The sequence below is a fragment of the Mytilus trossulus genome, chromosome 9, assembly GCF_036588685.1.
Source record: "Mytilus trossulus isolate FHL-02 chromosome 9, PNRI_Mtr1.1.1.hap1, whole genome shotgun sequence".
Taxonomy (NCBI): Eukaryota; Metazoa; Mollusca; class Bivalvia; order Mytilida; family Mytilidae; genus Mytilus; species Mytilus trossulus.
In genome coordinates, this window is record NC_086381.1 from 60286403 (window position 1) to 60305313 (window position 18911).

Consider the following 18911-nt stretch of genomic DNA (forward strand, 5'->3'; position numbering starts at 1 on the left):
AACAGCAGAGCCACTTGGTCTCTTATGGAGAATTGTTTCATTAGCAATCAAATAACATCTTTAAAATTCATAAAGGAGAAAATAAGACAAGAACTGGTATCTGTTCACTGGAAGAGTATATGAATGACAAGTTCTGAAACAGACGAAACAAATATAACCAATCGAGAATTAAATTGTTAGTTGAAGAGACATGACAAACGATGTACGACAGTGAAACATCCTCTATCCGACTGAAAAAGAAGCAAAAACAGAGGTCAAAATTCGATAAACAACGACTGAGACATGTGTTCATTCGTTGTACACTAGACAAAGTTGAAAGCTTAACACTGATTTTAATTTTCTCATAAGCTTGAATACTTTTCAGAGAACTGCATTAAACACAAAAACATCCCTATAGTACAACTTGAAATATTCAGATTTGACTTAGTACGCACAATGGTAATATACGTGACAATGGCAGATGAACACATGGTGGGACTGACCTATATAAAAAATAAGAAGATGCGGTATGATTACCAATAAGACAACTATGAATACATGTTTATAGTTTTGGTACTTGGTCTTGCAAACGGTTAGAAACCGATACAGCTCTTGATTAGAGGACGGATGTAGAGCTGGTAGGAATGTCCATAAACGTCGCCAAACAAAACAGCAGTTTAATAATTAAACTACATTAAATGTTTTCAATATGAATTTGAAAATAAAAGTATTAACATCAAATAACAAACGAATATTTTAAAAAGTTCCTTTAATACGTTTAATTGTTCTTGTTTTTTTTATTTGTTTTATGTATTTTTATCATTTATTTCCTTTGTAAGGATTGTATTTATTAGCCCATGGTTTCAAGTCCAATCCAGTAAACGTATTACATGGTTTGCGTTCTTTCCTGGAATAAAATGAGAAAGAAGTAAGACATACGTTTAAGGTATTGATCTGTAAATTATAAAAATGATGGTTTTTTTAAGGAATGACTGTAATATTTTTTCTGTCTGAAGAAATAACATAAAATTTTTGGTGCACACTGAATAACGCGCGTAGCGGGTTATAAAACAGTGTGCATCACATTTTTTATGTTATTTCGAATAGACAGAAAACATATTACAGTCATTTCTTATAATTTAATTCTAAATTTTATTTTAAACCGTAGAAAACCATGAAAAAACGTTGATGACGTCACGGTCACTTGACTAAATTATGTCTATGGGCTCATAACAAAATAACGTCAGCCAATCAGAAGACGCGTTACATCCAAAATTAAATTATATTTGATTACATATTAAACTCATCATGATGTTATCAATGCTCAATATAATATTTTAATATAACTAACACAGACCCATCCTTAAGCATTTTAAATTATAACTTATTATCAGGTCTTTAACCACGACATTCATAAATGTTTAACACTTTTTTTGTGCTTCTGATGTTATATTGTGTTTACAGAACATTACTCTGACGTTCCAACGGCTGTTTTGCCAGACAAGCTGGGGCCCTTGGACGTCAGAGATCGTCCCATATAAAAAAAATGGAAATTTGCCTACTCAAAAAAGATGCGCTGCTTCGTCGCTTCTGATGCCGACTGGCGGCCTTGGAATCTTTTGTTAACTATTTGACATTCGACTCAGACTTCTTTTAGATTGAGTTTTACTGTGCACTGTGCGTATAGCGGTGTTTCTTTATTTTTTTCATTTTTTTTTATTAAATAAACACAGAAAACTGCAGTATAAGTTTTCTGATCAGGAATATAATTCACACAAGTCTTACCCTGCTAATGGAGTATCAAATGCACTCTCGGGCATTGTATTCACGTCCAGAGTTCTACAGTACAGCGCCGACAAGGTCTGCTTCTTAATCTGCTGTAATTGGGCTGAAAACATAAATCTCTGTGTGTATTCGTAGTTGTATTAGCGCACGCGGGCAATGCATAACCGTTGAAAGTTTGTTTTTAAAAAATACAGACTCAAAAGAAAATTTGACTAACTAACAAAAAGTTTAAGAAATGACTTTGAGGAACATTTAATTCTAAACAAGGACTGTATTCCTGCAGAAATAACATCGCGTACACTGTATTTTTGTTTAGAGCATGATCATGTATATATATTTTTTTATCACCGTTTCCCCTTTCCTCTTTTTATCTTTGCCAGATTATTGCTACCACCTACTGATGAGATTTATTCATGTTAGTTTGGTCTTAAGATCATAAGAAAAGTTTAAACTATAAACTTATAGGTCATATACAGTCTTTTGGTAATATATGTATCATTGTAATTTCGCTTAGTTTTCTTTTGTTAACTATTTGACATTCGACTCAGACTTCTATTAGACTGAGTTTTACTGTACGTATAGCGGTGTTTTTCAATTCTGCATTAGCTAGAGATACATGTATAGGGTGTTGGTTGAAATCTCACAAAACATGTTTAACCCCTCCGCATGTTTGCGATTGTCCCATGTCAGAAGCCTCTAGAACTTGTAAGCCTTGTACGTTGTTTTTTAATTTTAGTTCATTTATTTAGTATGACGTCCATTTCCACAGAACTAGTACACAGTTTTTTAGAAGACAGCTGAGGGCCACCTCTGCTGTGTGGAATTTATCAATGCGTTGAATACCAATTGGAGACCTCGGCTGTTATCTGCTCGTTGGTCAGATTCTTTTCTCTTTGACATATTACCTATTTCCATTATCAATTTTATATCAGCTGATTATCACCATGAATTATAGTAAATTCAGTACACTTCTGACAATTTGCTTGCAGACAATTTAGTTCTGTTCTGTAGCTATTCAGACAATTTAGTTTGAGTCTGAATGTGTACAACCAAACAACAGTAAGCCATCCAGAAGTTAAAGCACTATGGGTAAATTCGTTGATCGTACAACAATATAAAAATAGCGTTATATCTTTGGTTGAATTTGCATTGTTTAGAACGTTTTAAACCAATCACATCGTTTTTGTGTACGGTGTTGTATATTTTACCCAGAATGCATTAGATTCTAGAATTTTACAGTTATCGAAAAGTCTGAACAATAATCAGCAATTAAAAATAAATAATGATTGTTACAAAAGTATCAAATTAAGAATATATACAATTTGATGTTTACCCACCTGCCGAGAATCTTGTTGGATAGAAATTATTTTCGTAAAAAAATCTATCGCCGGTTTTGAACAACATGAACTGGAATCCAATTAAACACCTGAACGTCGGTCCAACTAGAGCCCCTGGTGCTATTTTCTCTGTCAGACCTCCAGCAAACAAATCAATATCATCTGGACTCCTATAAATAAAAAAATGTAGATTATGACTAATGAATCAGCGACCCTCCACGAATAAACCAAATAATATCTAGAACTACACAAAATGCATTCATTTAGTATACATTTATTTCCTTACAACATGTGAAAAAATAAGAATATCTTAATATTTTTACAAATACAGTCAAAGGACAAAAGTGAGTTCCCACTTAAAAAATGTCCTTTCATTTCGACTAAAGTCGTTATTTTTTTCAAAAAACTATGCGCGATTTTTATTAAATAGATACCATAAGATGCAGAAATGTCCGAAGTGTTATTGTTTATTTGGCCATAATTTTGTATGATTCGCTTTCATTATCTAATGGTTTAAACACAAATGCAAATGTTTCCGATTTTAATTTGGCTTGAATACATACATTTTTTTGTAGCAAACTTGTCAAGATATATTTTTCGTTATGTTTACCTCGTCAGAAATTTAAAATAAGAATGACTAATATCACGGCCAAATACATGCTTAAACAATAAAACTTTAGACATTTCTGCATTTTATGGTATTTATTTTATAAAAACCGCTCAAAGTTACTTGGTAATACATTATTTGTAATTGTATATGTCTAAATGGGAGGACTGGCGTTCTTTAAATTCAAAAACAATTATTACCTATAAACGGATTTCAAAGCTTTTGCTGACAAAGAGTCGTGATCGGTCAATCCATTATAATTTGTTCCAAAATGTTGAGCGGCATGCAGTCCACAGAACCTTCGCCACCTATTGTATGCGGGTATTCCATGGTCCCTACCTCGCTGAATGTTCAGCGCAGAAAGATCAAAACCGTTCTTTGGCTTTGTTTGGAAGAGTCTATTTCTGACAGCTGGTGTTAAAAACCTGTCTGATTTACTTTTGAATTGCGTTGTCATCCACCTTGAAATTGCGTCTGGACCAAACTTATCATCAAAATTCCTTATTAAACGTGTACTGAAAAAATGATCTTCCATTGGCTCCTTGTCACGTGGAGTAAAATCCTCATTGAATGATTCAACTAATGATCCTACAAGAGAGTGTCCGAATCGATAGGCTGCAGCTCCAAATGAATTCCGAGTAGCAGCATTAACAGAGGGATTATACTGTGTATTGAACCCACTTGGAGTACTTCGAAGTCCAAATATGTCCATTCCTTGATCTCCAAGTATAACTGGCAAATACTCAGTATATATAATATGTTGATATATTCCTGTGAGGATCTTCTTTGCCTCTTGATACAGTTGTTCTCCGTCTGAATATCCTAATGACCTCAATCTTTCTACAATATTGTTATGCTCGCGTAGGAATATGATATGAATGACAGTTAACATAGGGACTTCGGCAGGTCTGTTATCTCCTACAAGAAAAAATATGTCTTATGAAAATAGAAGCTAGTTCTCTTCCTTGGAACATACATTGTACACAGGTATCCGAATCACTTTTATTGATTCAACAAAACATATAAATGACAGAGATCCAGTGTAAATATAAAAAAATATAAAACAAAAAGTATGAGTTCATAACGCATGAGCCGGCTAAATAGTCGTTTTTGTTGTTGTTAACGTTTGCCATAACGCTTTTATTTTATTTTTTCCAGTAGTTTGCATTAAAACAGACTCATTGTGTTAACCCAAGGAGGGGTTTGTTCCAAATGCCGTGATCACAACCCCATCAACTTTCCTCGAATGTGACATGACATCACGCCATTTTTTTTCATGAGCAAAACGACATGTGCTTGCTCTTTTACAGTTAACCTGCAGGGTTGGCATATCCATTTGTTATCTTTACCTCTCCCACACTTCGTGTACAATAGATTCAACTAATTTCCGCTACTTGCGCAAGTAGAAAAAAAAAACGAATATAGAAAGTCAGGAATAAAACTTTGAATGAATTTGAAAATTGCAAAATTATTTCCCTGCGAAGTCGGCTAAAAAGGACTAAATGCGATATGAATATTCACATGTTTTATAGTAAACAGGCTCTTAAATGTCCTAATTCTAGATTTTTTATGATGTATATGATTCTGAAAATAGTGAGGCTCGTTAATTGTTGTCTCTAATGAAAGAGTATTAATTCTGGGGTCTTTAAGAATTACTGGTTTCCGTGGGAGATCTTTAAAACTGTCTCTAGTGCCATGGCTTTTCTACACCTACTATATTGTTACATGCACTTGAAGTCTTGTGTAATTTATCGGTCTATTGTCTATTGTTGAAGATCGTGCGACGGGTAGATATTATTAGTTATATAATGTGCTATATATGGGGTCAGTAAATTCGAAAAGGGGTGAGAAAAAAAATAACACTGTCTCCACACGGTTGTTTTCAACCAATCATATTCCTAGAAATGTATAGAAGGTAAATACACATGCCGATAACTTAAATAACTACATGTATGTAGGATTCAAATCTATCACTGTGCTTAAACGGCCGTGGGTAACTTAAGTTACCCACAGCCCAAGATGGCGGACTATAAACTTGTTGAGATGATAGTTGATACGAAATCTACTTTTTGCAACGTTTTTCATGATTTATGTAAATATTGATAGGATTTTTGAATACAGAAATCACTTACCATCACTGCAAATTTGTTAATTTTGACTTAATTTTAGCGCAAGGCCAACTTTTAAAAAATGCATAAGATGTCCGTAACTTTTAAGTCAAAACTAATCAGACTGTCCGTAACTTTATTTTCGGATGTGGGTAACTTTTTTTTCAAAATAGTAAGATTACCAATTTCAACACTTAAAGGACAATAAACACTAACAAACCGCTGAATTATTGCATAGATTTTTACAATAACGATATTCTTCAAACTAAACAAGAGAAAAAAGCAAACCAGAGTGTGACGGATTTTCTGTTAAATTTTTAAAAATTTATTCCCGGGATAAAACGGGATCTTACAGTACGGCGAAATTTATCTAACATTCATCTAGCTTTATAGATTGTTCACTGATGAGTCCTTGGTCGGTGTAGCCGCGGAAAAAATTGATATCCTTTCCTTAAAATAATATTTGAATTGTTTGCCAAAAAAGTATGGTCTCTTCACTGTATCTAGTGTGATGTGTTGTTGAATGTGAGAAAAAAAATATGCCAATATCAAGGAATAGATGGAAGGCTATATTGTTGAACATGATTCAGTTTATTGTAGCAATAAAAGTTGATTTAAAATCTTCTTAAAGTTTCATTGACCTCAGGGATACAATAAGATTGTGTATCAAATCATACATATCTTCTTTAAAAGGCTTGAACTGATTCATCTATGTATATATTTCTGCTGAGGATAGACCTCCGAACTTGTTCTCCTAAGGTCATTTTCATATGTTCACTTTTAATGTGATTTCTACAACTGGAAATGGTGAGTTTTATAACCTGCATGTCATGATTTATCATCTAAACCTTAAGCAGTTAACAATCTATAAAGCAGCAGAATGTAAGATACATTAATTTTGCCGTACAATTTTCAACAAAAAAAAAATGCCTGTACCAAGTCAGGAAAATGGCAGTAGTTATGCATTCGGTTGAGCTTTGCATTTTTCCATTTGATAAGGGACTTTCTTTTTTGAATTTTCTTCAGAGTTCAGTACTTTTGTAATTTTAATTCTGAATGCCTGTACCAAGGCAGAAATATGACCGTTGTTTTCCATTCGTTTGGTGTGTTAAATTGAGCTTTTGGCTTTGCCATTCCATAAAGGACTTCTCGTTTGAATATTCCTAGGAGTTCGGTATTTTTGTTATTTATCATTACTTTTTTTTTATAATTACATCTACGAATAAAGATTCTTTGGAAGTTACTGAAATCATGCTAAAGTTACGGACATCCCTATTGGTATAAGGAAAAAAGTTACGGACAAGTTGTTTTGAAGTTACGGACATCATAAGTGTTTTGGAAAATCGTGCTGTAATCGTTTATTTTGTAGTAACAAACCACGTTTTACATTGCAGAGTTTCCCTAAAATATTTATATAACTTTTTAATTACTGAACATTTCTTTTGTATTCATGGTATTGTAATTATATAGGAGCAAACTTCCCAATCGAAGCCAGGCGGCTCCATCTTGGGCTGTGGGTAACTTAAGTTACCCACGGCCGTTTAAGCACAGTGTCTATGGCGGGATTTTAAAATCTATGGCATATCCCTTATCTATGGCAAATGGGACGTTACAAACGTCAAACAACTCAAATCTATGGCAGATCGGGGGGAAAGAGTAACATATACATGTAATGTCACTATGCATTTGAATAACCCCAAAGTACATCTTCGCCGCTGCTAACTATTGCGAAAAGTACATCTTCGCCGCTGCTAACTATTGCGGAACCCAAAGATGTTAACATCATTCAAGATAAAGGTATTATTCTAAAGAGGGACACAATGTGCTGTACCGGTCGAAACTCTCGATGAATAAGGGAAATGCTATTTTCAGTAACGCGCATATTTTAGAAAAAGACTTTCAATAGTAGTTTACTGTCTACAACAGGCAAAGTTTATAAAGTGGAAGATAAAATTACCGGATACAAATTTTATTTAAATCGTCATCAAATGAAATCGATTTATTAACGTTATCGTTGAAATAAATATTATTTGAGAATTCAAACTGTATTTTTACTTGTTCATTTGTTTGTTAATGTCTTCTTTTTTTATATACAAAAGGCATCCTTCTTGTTTGTTAAAGAACTAATTAGGTTTGTTTAATAAATAATTACGGTTTAAACAGGTATCATGCACAGATTTAAAAAAACTAAATTTTATAGTGCACATCATTTTAAATCTTCATCAAAATAATAAAAGAAAAAAGAGAAGTATTAACGATGAAAGGTCACATGTAATTTTGCACTTTCCGAAATTTTGAATGAAGATGATACAGAAATGCTAATCAAGCTCACAATATTCAATGATGGTACACTTTGCACCCTTACATCTTACCAGATTTAAAGCACGTCTCTCCATTTAAACATTCGGATCCTGGAGGTCCATCAGGAAGAATTCTGTTTAATCCCTCCAAAAGTCGTCCTAAATAATCAATTATTTATAGAGATATTGATAGCCAAGCATGCGCAGTTATTGTACAAGTAACAAATGTATCTACGTCTCTAACAATGACTTTATAAAAGGTTTTTGCAACACTTTTCTAAATTCCTTGAATTGAATTTGATGGTGTTTTATATAATATATAAGTTAAACAACAATATTATTTTATTATCATAAATATATGAAATAAATCTTCATAAAGGACACCATAAAACAAATGTCAATACAATTAAATTTCAATAAAAAAATCAAGTTTTTGAATGATTTTGATGTGTAAAACACTAAAAGAAGAAAAACAATGTAATGCATTATTTAACTTTTTCGTCCGATTTAGGAGGTCAATATTAAAGTCTAATTTATCGAGGTCATGCATAAACCTGGCAATGCGACCTTAAGTTGACTAGATTAACACATCTCCATATGCTTGAACGAAAATTAAAGCAAGCCAGTTCGTTGTCATACAGCCATTTCGCGCTGATACGCCATTTAGAACTAATAAATCAATCAAGCAATCAATAAATTATATGTCGGTTTAAAAATAGATTAATTTGTTTTGGGAGTTCGTCAATGGCCTATTCTCCCCGGAGGATCCAAGGGCCTAAGTAAGTAAGTAAGTAATAGATTAATTTAAAAAGCTACTGCATGGATTCATACATTTCAGATTAGACACGTCCCTCAAGGAAAGAACGAAAGGAATCTCTTAAATTCTTCAAACATGTATTTTAATAATTATAAAATAATATTTTTTTAGTTTAGATAACACATTTTACAATAAAATGTTAATCTTCCATGAGGCCTTCAAAAACTATAAATACAAATAGAAAAGAAAGAAAAAAATACAAACAAAATAAGATACATAATTAAAAACCAAAGTATTTTTTATTATATATTAGTAGATAAAGCGAAGACCAAATAACTATTCTAACATGTCTTTGACTTCCTTCAAACGCTTTGAGTACACACCCGTGGTAAAATATGAATACATTGCCAGAGCTGTTCCGATTGTTCTCACACGTCATATGCTGTTTTATGAATAAGGTACCCGACCTCATAGAAATATGACGTAAGAATATAAGCATTTTACGGGAAAATACACGCTAGTGAAACCTAAAATCATCACAACAAGAAAACGTAAACAAACGATGGTAAAATCTGGTGTAAGCCAATTATTTTTATACATATAATACATTAAAGTACATTATCATTTAAATTCATCAAAAACTACCTAAATACGTTATCGAAAATACTTTAAGCATGTCACTGATTCAGTTTACTCCGTTCTTTTACGCCAATTTAATAGTGCGTTTATTTACGAAAACGGCAAATATCGCTTAGGGTAAAATGTTTGTCATAAAGGGCCAACCCAAGGTAAAACCACAATATATTCAAGCCTCATGAATTATTTCTTAAGCATTAAAACTATTGTTACCTGTTCCATCTTCCCGTAGATCTTTCTGTCCATCCAGTGTATTCCCATAGGCCACAGAGAGATCAAGGAAGGATGTTCTCTGATTTATTTGGTTTCTTGGTCCTTACAAAAAATACGTAAACTCAGTAAGATTTCTTTTAGATGTAAGTTATAATTGATTACGACTTCTATAGCTTAAAGTGTGACTGTAAAGCAAGTTTAGTATAGCGTTTATTACCACTGAACGAGTATATATTTGTTTAGGGGCCAGCTGAAGGACGCCTCCGGGTGCGGGAATTTCTCGCTACATTGAAGACCTGTTGGTGACTATAGTCTTATATTCTTACTATACAAATCTGTTAAAAACTAAGTATTGATCTTAACATTTAAGTCCTATTTTATCAAAAGTAATTCCTCTATTACCATAATTTGAAAGCTGTTACAATGTAGTAGTTTCTGTAGAAAGCATTTGGATATCGAAAGCTAGTCTTGGTTACTTGTCTATGTTTGTCCATAACTTCCTCGAAAAGGGCTATTATGATGTTCAGAAAGTAAAGTTTCTTGGATAAATCAAAAATATTCCTAGATACTGTTTGAACTATGAAAAAAGATACTGCAATATTATCTGTAATCCTCATCATCATGTTTATTGAAGGGAATTGCATGGTTATTTTTTCCTCATTTCTTTTTCTTTTCGTGATTGACTCTACACTTAGTCGCAATACGTGTATTGACACCTTAAGGTAGCACGGTAGTATTTGCATTCCAGAATTTAGGTTATTCTTTTGTGTACTAAAGTCAATGGATCTGAACAGTGTGATTGGACAAAAAAATGTAGTATAAACTAAACATACTTTCCAATACTTTAATAGGATTTTACGTAGAGGTGAAAATGAAATTTTGAGATTTTTTTTTTAATTTGGATTCACTGGATGATAAATGACATTAAAGCATTAATGGCCTCAGATTTTTAAAGATTGAAAAAAAAGTAAACGGTCATGATACATATTCAAATGAATTTCTGATTAGTATAATAAAAGTACACCAGTTAACTATGTATGTAGAATTTTGGGCAGTGTTAGCAAGTGGTAGAAATTCTTAGAAGGCTATCGTTAACCCTTATGGGTAAAAAATACTACCATGCCACCTTTATATATATTGATTTGTCTTCATGGTCATGTCTATCCATAATTAGAGTATTCTTTGGAATGTAAAAAACGTTTTTAGTATCACCCAGTCATCAATTATAATAAGTGTAATTTTGTATTGTACTATGCAGTTCATACCTGGAATACATCCGGGTTCCACACCAAAATCTGACCTCACAAACGGCATGCATGTTGATTCAAAATCGCCAGGCGGTGTACTGAAGGAAAAGCATTCGGGTCTACAAAAAAATTATCTGTTAATTTTACTACATCAAATAAATTGTCAGATTCTTTATCATGTCAAAAAAGATGCAAACTAAACGCAAGATTGTTCGAGTTCGAGTATTTATAACTTTCTCATTGAAAAATGAATTTAAAATGTGTTATAAGAAACTTGTATTGAATTGGGATTCTCTTATGAATGTGGCCTCTTAATTATTTCTTGTGTGGAGAGATATTTCTTGTTTATCACTACACTGAGTGATACTTAAAATGGTTATACGAAAACTGCGTTAATTTAATTAATGTATTTTTTTTCGGACAAACTTTTTTTTTCGCCTGCAGCGAAAAACAATCAATTTCTTATCGTGACAAGTCGAAACAATTTTTTTCTTTCTTTCAAATTAAGCATTACATATAGTGGCATTTGAGGGTAAAACACACAGTTTTTTTCTCAGGGTCAAAAACAAATTATCTTTTTCTCCAAAAACGAGACAAACTTTTTTTTCCAAAAAAATCTATAGCACCCCTCCTCTCCCCCCAAAAATCAAATGGTTGCTGCCTAACAACGCAAACACAGTTCTATTGATTGAGATTTTTGCTATACCAATATCAAATTGTAACAGTATGCTACCAAAAGAATGAGGAACTAATTTGAATTATAAACCAACTTTTTGTAAAGAGAGGCGAATGATACCAGATGGACATTCGAACTCACAAGTCGAAAACAAACTGGCAATGCCATGGCTCAAAACAAATCAAAAGACAAAACAATAGTACATTAAACACAACATTGAAAACAAAAGATTGAGCAACACAAACCCAACAAAAAACTTGGAGTGAAAGCAGGTGCCCCGAGAGGGTAGATCAATACCACATATATCATCCGACTTGTTGCTAATGTTGAACAAACTCGGCAATAAGCCGAAGATTACATTCAATTGGTGAAATACTAGATGATGCATGATTTACTACACTCAATGAAGAAAATGATATACCATTCACTCTCCCTGTATCTGATTTTGAAACAAAAACCTTTTGAATCTATCTCTTTGATTTTCATAGAACAGGTTCTTGATATTTTAAAAGAAATGCCAAGGTCAGCAGTAATACAGAACAAATATCTTTCAGGTTAGTTTTACAATTTAAAGAGGTTGCAGACAAGGAGATTTTTCTTTCCTTACATGTGTTCATTCTTGCATAATCAATGAGCTCTTGTCTACAAAACATATCAGAGTTTTACCACTTTTAATAATACGTTTATTAGATTCTTAAAATCTTGAAATTCACACCTCATATATTTTTGCATTGATTTCTATAAAGGGTCTGTATAGAATTCACAACATTCGTAAAAACTACCCCTTTTACTCATACATAAAAAAAAAATCCAATACATACAGCTGAGTCGGGATTTTTTTTTTTAAAAGTTTCTTGGAAATATCTGATAAAAAATCATATTACCTGTTGACAGAGGTATTGCCAATGCAGCAGTGGACATCGTTGTCACCATCTACAAAAATAAATTGAATTAATAAATGCATTATCGGATAATACAGATGGTATGTCTTAGATATCACTATTGTTAGCTATTTAGTTAGAACCTTGTATCAGTATGATAAACGACATATGTATCAATAGAAAATCATGGGAGTTTTTAATGCCAAACCCCGAAGTCCTGATTCGTAATTTGATAGTTTTAAGATACATTCAATTATTCAATGGTTTTGTGATGGTCCCAAATAAGTGTATATGGCTAAATGATCAACAGACTGCATAAAGTGTATAAACAAAGTATAAAAGCCAATTTACAATACTAGTATATGATCATACGTATTGTATTATACTACATGTACATGACAATAGACTTGTTGTACATATATGGTTTCATCTCTGTAGTTAATTGAGACTGTGCTTACCTCTAAGAATGGGCGTTGAAACAAAATCATGGTCAATAAACTGTCCGAAGTGAGTTAAAGCTATATTAAATCGTTTACTCCGTGGTGGTGATGTCCCTGTATTGAACAATGTGTTGGATATATCTCGGGGACTAGGAAGCGGGACTCCAGTTATACTTTTTCTTCGTGGTATCAAACCAAGGTTGTATTCTAAAAAACCCACAGACAAATGTATGCGAAATGGATAACTATGATGTGTATGTGAAAGATTTTGACTGATTTAGTCATTAAAAACGCTCCAATTCAAGCTGAAATATGAAAAATCAACCAAATAATGTATGCCAAAAAAACGTCACTTTTCATATGGTTTTTGTCAAAAATGAAAGTGGCCGCATCTGTGTTCATCCTCAACCTTTATATATGTTATGTACTATCATCAAATACAACTTCGGTTTCAATAACATGAATGTACACGAATGTGGCCACTTTCATTTAAGACGGAAACCGTCTAAAATTTTCCTAAAATGCTAAAATTGTGAAGATTTCAGTAATTTAGCATGACTTTATGATGCTAGTACCCGATATTTTTGCATTGCATAGTCAAAAACAGCCCATATTTATGAAGCTGAAGCATTCTACTTTCCAGTAAATAGCTATTAAAAAGATTACATTTTCACAATTTTGTAAAACTGCTATATTTTGGGGCCAAAAAGGGGTCTTACTGAACCTACTACTCTCCTTTGATATACTATTGTGATAATTTGACATATTACTGTACTTGCCTGAGATACAAACATCAACGATTTCTCAGGTAAAATAGTGAAAAACAAATTATTCAAGATTTTCAAACTTGAGGATGTTCATTAACCACATCTCAGCTTAGGTCTGACGCCCTTCCGTGAGAATGTAGATGAGTTTGGAAAATCATCGACTATCGATCATCAACAACTTACAAAACAAATACCATATATAATGCAGTATGATAAAGAACATCCACGAGACAACAAACATGACACAATACAAAAGATAAAACCACTGGCCGTATAAAAAAACGAATAACAATAAACAACAAGAATGTGTCCACAGTACACGGATGTCCCACTCGCACTATCATTTTCTATGTTTAGTGGACCGTGAAATTGGAATAAATTCTCTAATTTGGCACTAAAATTAGAAAGATCATATCATAGGGCACATGTATACTAAGTTTCAAGTTGATTGGACCTCAACTTCATCAAAAACTACCTTGACCAAAAACTTTAACCTGAAGCGGGACAGACGGACGAACGAATGGACGGACGAACGAAAGGACGGACGAACGAACGGACGAACGAACAGACAGACGAACGGACGCACAGACCAGAAAACATAATGCCCCTCTACTATCGTAGGTTGGGCATAAAAATCCAAGACGTCATATAGAAATCATCGACAATATTTGGTATACAAGCTACAGACTTGAAACAGGCATAGTTTGAAATAAAACAACTTACAAAACTAATACCATATCGTGGTAGTATGCTATTGAACAGCCACGAGACAACAAGCGTGACACAATTCAAAAGAAAAAACCCAACGGCCTGAGTAAAAACCGAGTAACATTATACAAAAGTAAAATACGTCATGCCGATCTAGAGTTCAAGACACTATTTGGTCTACATGCGGTTTGGATCAGACATAGTTTGAAATCAAGCAGAAAGCACATTTGACTCACCATCGCCGTAAGCAGGAGGCAAAAATCTTGCCTGTGTTGTAAAAGATGCACCCCATAAGGGGTTACGTAAATTATTACAAGTGCCATTTGCTGTTCTGTACAAGTCATTTCGATTACATACTGGAAAACGGATTGGACAGTAAGGAACCAATTGTCTCCTGAATTCTGCAGAATCTGGAAGTGCACCACCATTCCTAAAATTTGATAGATCGATAATAGGAATATCTTGCAACACGAGATGTTTAACTTCCTGAGATTGCTTGAAAATTCCCCCAATGGAAATTTATATTCTTATATATACTTTTCAGCGTATTATTTTCTTGTTTTAAATATTTTCTTTTTACTCTTAATTTCCTTTTTTAAGCATTCTATGAATAAATAAAAAGGTTTCTACTATCTTAGATTTAAAGGTCTTTCCCAAATTGATATACTTAATAACATGAATAAGTTTGCAATATAAATTATCCCCATCAATTCATTATATGTATATTTATCTCAACATCGTTTTGTCATTTTGATCAACTTCAAGGTATAGAGCTTGAGAGTATTGCCGCTAAATAAAAATTTCACCACATACCTTGCAGCAAAATTAGCTGTTGAAGTCGTAACAAGATCTCCTGCAAAACCTACGGCTTCAACGAAGTCTGGAGCTTCTCTTCGAGAAAAAAATCGCGCATGAATTGATACAGGGGTGTCCACAGGCGAAACGGCAGGTGGAGAGGCTATTCCTTGTGGGCCACTTTGACCTAAACACAAAAAAAAACACAAAAAGAATACAGAGCTTGTTTAAATTTAATATACGTACAATGTACACATAATTTCATGCATACTTTCATGATCAGCTTACACATGTTGCACAACACAAACAATTGCATGTAAACTAACAACACAAACAATTGCATGTAAACTAACAACACAAACAATTTCATTTAAACTAAAACGTACATGTTGCATAACACAAATAATTGCATTCATACTAACACGTAAATATTGCATAACACAAATAATTGTATGCATACTAACACGTTCAATTTGCATAATAGTATAGTTGCATGCATACTAACACGTACATGTTGCATGCTGCCTAACACTGCTAATTTCATGGGTACTAACACGTTCATGTTGCATAACACTTACAATTGCATACATACTAACACATGCATGTTGCATAACACGAATAATTGCATGCATACACTAGCACTTTCATGTTGCATAACACTAATAATTGCATAATAATTATACATACATGTAGCATAACACAATATAATTGCATGCATACTCTCATGCACATACACACACACACACACACGCAAACGCATTCATGTGTAATCGAGACTCAACCAAACCAGCGATGTCGCGAAAAATAAAAGGATAAACGATTACTGAATAAGTTATCAATTTGGTCATATATATATGGTTACCTGATGCAGCTCTTTGTGCTTGAACAAGTCCACCAGATCTTCTTGCAGTCACTTCCCTGGCGGCATCAGAGATTGACGCAGCAATACTGTTATTCGTTGGACCTTGTGATTGTACGGGTTCTATATACTGAGTTAAAACCAGCAATATAACACCCAGGTAATTCATCGATTCCATTAGGTATAGTGAATGCGTATTTTTATTGCTCTGTAAAAAATCAATGTTAAATAAACAGAATTTGTATTCAACCGCACGTGTATCGACATTAATATTAAATGGCCGCCATCCATATAAGGATAAAAACAAACCTGCCTGGCGCTTGAAATGTATTATAAACTTCAGTTTGAAAATATTTTTTTACTAATTGGATATTGACCGTTGGTTTTCCCGTTTGAATGGTTTTACATTAGTAATTTTGGGGCCCTGTATAGTTTGTTGTTCGAAGTGAGCCAAGGCTCCAAGTAGAAGGCCGTGCGTTGACCTATAATGGTTTACTTTTATAAATTGTTATTTGGATGGAGAGTTCGCTCATTGGCACTCAAACCACATCTTCCTATATCTATTGAAACCAGTTCTAACTTGACTCATTTACAAGTTTACATTTTTCACTTTCTAGTTTACATTTTCATTTCCAAGTTTACATTTTCTCTCCAAATCTTACATATTCCATTTACAATTCTCACTTTAAAGATTAAAATATCTCAGTTTCCATTTAGCATAGTTGGAAAACGGAAATGTTGAGTTGGAACGCAGAAATGTCAACTTGTATGTTTGATATGTTTATTTGAAAGTTAGAAATGGTCTTGTTTGATAGGAAATATGCCAAACATCATCTAAAATGTACCATAATATATTGTACAACATTAGACATATGTCTGTACATCTGTACACATAATAACCTTTTCATACTATTTGTTACTGTTTCTGCAACTCAGTGTTGTATATCCCTCCGAATTTTCCAAAGAAACTAACTCTTTTTTTTTAAATTTTATTTTGAAACAAAATTATTCTAATTACAATTAGAATAATTATAAATAAAAAAATCTATTTCATAAAAAAAATGTTTCTCTATATGAATTTTGTATAAAAAATATGCCTGTTGAATCTATACGAAATGAAAAATAAAAATAGAAACAAATATAAGTTAACTTACCAGACTGGTGTGAAAATTTAGTTGTAAGTACTGCTTCGTATGTTTTAACGCACATATATTATCCGGCTGAGATCGAGAGAAGATGTTTGTTAATCAGAAATTCCCCAAAAGATATGATTTTATTTTCAATTAAGTGCACTTTCCTCAGACCTTTTATCAAATGGAATATTTACCATGTGTCACATAGAAATGAACACAAATGCTTCTGCATTTATTCACAAAACAACTATTTACTATGGATTAATTATGGAAAATGAACAATAACACATTTTTGGATCACACTATTTTCATTTTACATGCATATGAGTTATAAGTAAATAAGGAAAGCACTTGGTTTACTTTTCTTGCGGAATGAAAATGTCAAAACAAATGTTCCAAATTAAAATGCATGGAAAATTAGAAATATATTGATATTGTTAATGCATTAAGGTTAGCAAAATATGTCACATTTGCTCACCTGGACAACAAGGCAAGTGTAATATGTTTCTGATTTCGTTTGTGTGTCTATTATAAATATTCTCTAAACTATGGCGTCCATTGTCAATCCTGCATATCATTTCGTTCAAACGATTGATGCAGATATATCCTGAAGAAGATGTGGTATGATTGTAAATGAGACAACTCTCCAGAAGAGACAAAAATGACACAGAAATTAACATTTATAGGTGATCGTATGGCCTTCAACAATGAACAAAGCCTATACCGCAAAGTCAGCTATAAAAGGCCCCGACATGACAATGTAAAAAAACTCAAACGAGAAAACTAACGGCCTCTTTTATTTAAAAAAATGAACCAAAAACAAATATGTAACACATAAACAAACAAATTACAGGCTCCTGACTTGGAACAGGCAGATGCATACATAATGTGGCGGGTTAAACATGTTAGCGAGATCCCAACCCTCCCCTAGCCTTGGGCAGTGGTATAACAGTACAACATAATAACTACAAAAATTAGTTGAAAAGGCTTAACTCATCAAATGGACAAAATTACAAGTGAACGTGGCTGGGTACTTGTACATCCAAACAGCAAAAAGACACTAGAAACAGATCTGAGAGTACTGGGCTGGTATTACCCTCAGGTACGAAACGTCCACGAGCAGTGGCATCGGACCAGTGAGATCACTGATGAGTAATGAAGGTCGTTGTTGTTATATACAACTTTTAAATCGTATGTAGTCACCAAAGGTACATATAAAAAAGGGATCAAAAGGGGAATTATTGTTCAAATTTTTATTATTGCTGAACAAGTCAGTCACTGAACACGTGTTGCTTTGAGGTTTTTGTATGATTTCTCTCTAAATGATTGACATGGTTACACTATGCCACACTATACATGAATACAAGTTAAATGATGTATACACATGTATATGCTCAGGTGAGCCTACAGTTGAAACGTAAAAAGCTAAATTTAAATGCGTTATATTAAATTATGTAATATTGAAATACTTTTAAGCTTCAAATGATATATTGGATTTACATTATACTTATGTTGCTGCTAGCAGAATAATACATTTAATATACGATTTATGGACTTAATCCTAATTTAACTATATTTTATATTTTGATTGAGGAAATAGGATAATATTATGTGTTGCGTCATCAGATATTAAACTTTTCCCTTTACTTTAATGTGCATGCAGGTAAACTTCTTATCTTTTTC

At 33.0% G+C, this 18911-nt stretch overlaps 1 protein-coding gene across 1 annotated transcript; it reads right to left on the reverse strand.

Moving 5' to 3' along the window:
* Positions 1 to 752: 752 nt before the first annotated feature.
* LOC134684077 (peroxidase-like protein) lies at positions 753 to 16362 on the reverse strand. Its single transcript, XM_063543365.1, has 12 exons — positions 16099 to 16362; positions 15255 to 15423; positions 14678 to 14871; positions 12985 to 13173; positions 12530 to 12578; positions 10988 to 11088; positions 9723 to 9824; positions 8189 to 8275; positions 3909 to 4626; positions 3102 to 3271; positions 1765 to 1867; positions 753 to 886 (listed from the first exon to the last, which is right to left on the reverse strand). Exons 1-12 carry the CDS (start codon positions 16271 to 16273, stop codon positions 799 to 801), a joined length of 2145 nt encoding a protein of 714 aa, XP_063399435.1. The 5' UTR covers positions 16274 to 16362; the 3' UTR covers positions 753 to 798.
* Positions 16363 to 18911: the final 2549 nt, after the last annotated feature.

Bases quoted from the DNA above. Each gene is read 5' to 3' on its own strand.
- LOC134684077 (XM_063543365.1), bottom strand. From the start codon at position 16,273: ATGGAATCGATGAATTACCTGGGTGTTATATTGCTGGTTTTAACTCAG. The intron at 13,174-14,677 runs GTGAGTCAAATG...TGGGTTTTTTAG, and splicing joins GCCTCCTGCTTACGGCGATG to AATACAACCTTGGTTTGATA. The intron at 4,627-8,188 runs GTAAGATGTAAG...TTTTTCTTGTAG, and splicing joins AGAGACGTGCTTTAAATCTG to GAGATAACAGACCTGCCGAA.